This window comes from Dipodomys ordii, unplaced genomic scaffold, assembly GCF_000151885.1.
Source record: "Dipodomys ordii isolate 6190 unplaced genomic scaffold, Dord_2.0 Scaffold143, whole genome shotgun sequence".
NCBI lineage: Eukaryota > Metazoa > Chordata > Mammalia > Rodentia > Heteromyidae > Dipodomys > Dipodomys ordii.
This window is the reverse complement of record NW_012267359.1, coordinates 2,797,746-2,799,429: the sequence shown is the minus strand read 5'-3', so window position 1 is coordinate 2,799,429 and position 1,684 is coordinate 2,797,746. Positions and strand designations below refer to the sequence as shown.

General features: G+C 50.8%; 1 protein-coding gene across 1 annotated transcript in view; it reads left to right on the top strand.

Annotated features, from left to right (window-relative positions):
* The window catches only part of LOC105997319 (mucin-17-like), a 54,055-nt gene that overhangs the window by 30,995 nt on the left and 21,376 nt on the right, over positions 1-1,684 (top strand). The window contains exon 10 of the mRNA XM_013031712.1: positions 84-1,566. Within this exon, the coding sequence (XP_012887166.1) occupies positions 84-1,566 (1,483 nt within the window). The remainder of the gene's footprint in view (positions 1-83; positions 1,567-1,684) is intronic.

Below are 1,684 nucleotides of genomic sequence, written 5' to 3'. Positions count from 1 at the left end.
TCTTCAACTGTGGAGGTCACCACCACCACTGTTTCTAACCAACCAGAAGGAAGTACTCCATCATCCACGACTCTGTCCACAAGCACATCAGTGACCAGTCCTCCTGATATCACCACCTTGCCCCTCACCACTGAGGACATAACAACACGTTTGACTAAAACCCCACAAGTCAGTTCATCTTCAACTGTCGAGGTCACCAGCACCACTGTTTCGACCCCACTAGAAGGAAGTACTCCATCATCTACAACACTGTCCTCAAGCACATCAGTGACCAGTACTCCTGATATCACCACCTTGCCCCTCACCACTGAGGACACAACCACACTTGTGAGGACAACTCCTGAAATCACTTCATCTTCTCCTGTGGAGGTCACCACCACCACTGTTTCTACCCCACTAGAAGGAAGTACTCCATCATCCACAACACTGTCCTCAAGCACATCAGTGACCAGTCCTCCTGATATCACCACCTTGCCACTCACCACTGAGGCTACAACCACACCTGTGAGTACAACTCCTGAACTCACTTCATCTTCTCCTCTGGAGGTCACCACTACCCCTGTTTCCACACCACCAGAAGGAAGTTCTCCATCATCCACCACACTGTCCGCAAGCACATCAGTGACCAGTCCTCCTGATATCACCACCTTGTCCCTCACCACTGAGGCCACATCCACACCTGTGAGTACAACCTCAGAAATCAGTTCATCTTCAACTGTGGAGGTCACCAGCACCACTGTTTCGACCCCACTAGTAGGAAGTACTCCATCATCCACAACACTGTCCTCAAGCACATCAGTGACCAGTACTCCTGATATCACCACCTTGCCCCTCACCACTGAGGCTACAACCACACCTGTGAGTACAACTCCTGAAATCACTTCATCTTCTCCTCTGGAGGTCACCACCACTCCTGTTTCCACACGACCAGAAGGAAGTTCTCCATCATCCACCACCTTAGTTCCCAGAACGACAGTGACCAGTCCTTCTGGTGTCACCACCTTGTCTCCCACTCCAGAGGCCACATCCACAACTTTGACTACAACCTCAGAAATCAGTTCATCTTCAACTGTGGAGGTCACCATCACCACTGTTTCCACACCACCAGATGGAGCTACTCCATCTTCTACCACCGTGTTCTCAAGCACAGTAGTGACAAGTACTCCTGGTGTCACCACATTGCCCCTCAGCCCAGAGCACACAACCACACCTCTGACTAAATCTCCTGAAGTCAGTTCATCTTCAACAGTGGAGGTCCCGACCACCTCTGTTTCCACACCACCCGAAGAAAGTTCTCTATCATCTACTACCTTGGTTTCTACCACAACAGTGACCAGTCCTCCTGATGTCACCAACTTATCTCCCACTTCTGGGGCCACAACCACACCTTTGACTACAACCCCAGAAGTCAGTTCATCTTCAACTGTGGAGATCACCATCACCACTGTTTCTACCCAACCGGAAGGAAGTACTCCATCATCCACAACCCTGCCCTCAAGCACATCAGTGACCAGGCCTCCTGATATCACCAGCTTGCCTCTCACCACTGAGGACACAACCACACCTGTGAGTGCAACTCCTGAAATCACTTCATCTTCTCCTCTGGAGGTGACCACCAGTCCTGTTTCCACACTATCCCAAGGAAGTTCTCCATCATCCACCAGCTTAGTTCCCAGCACGACAG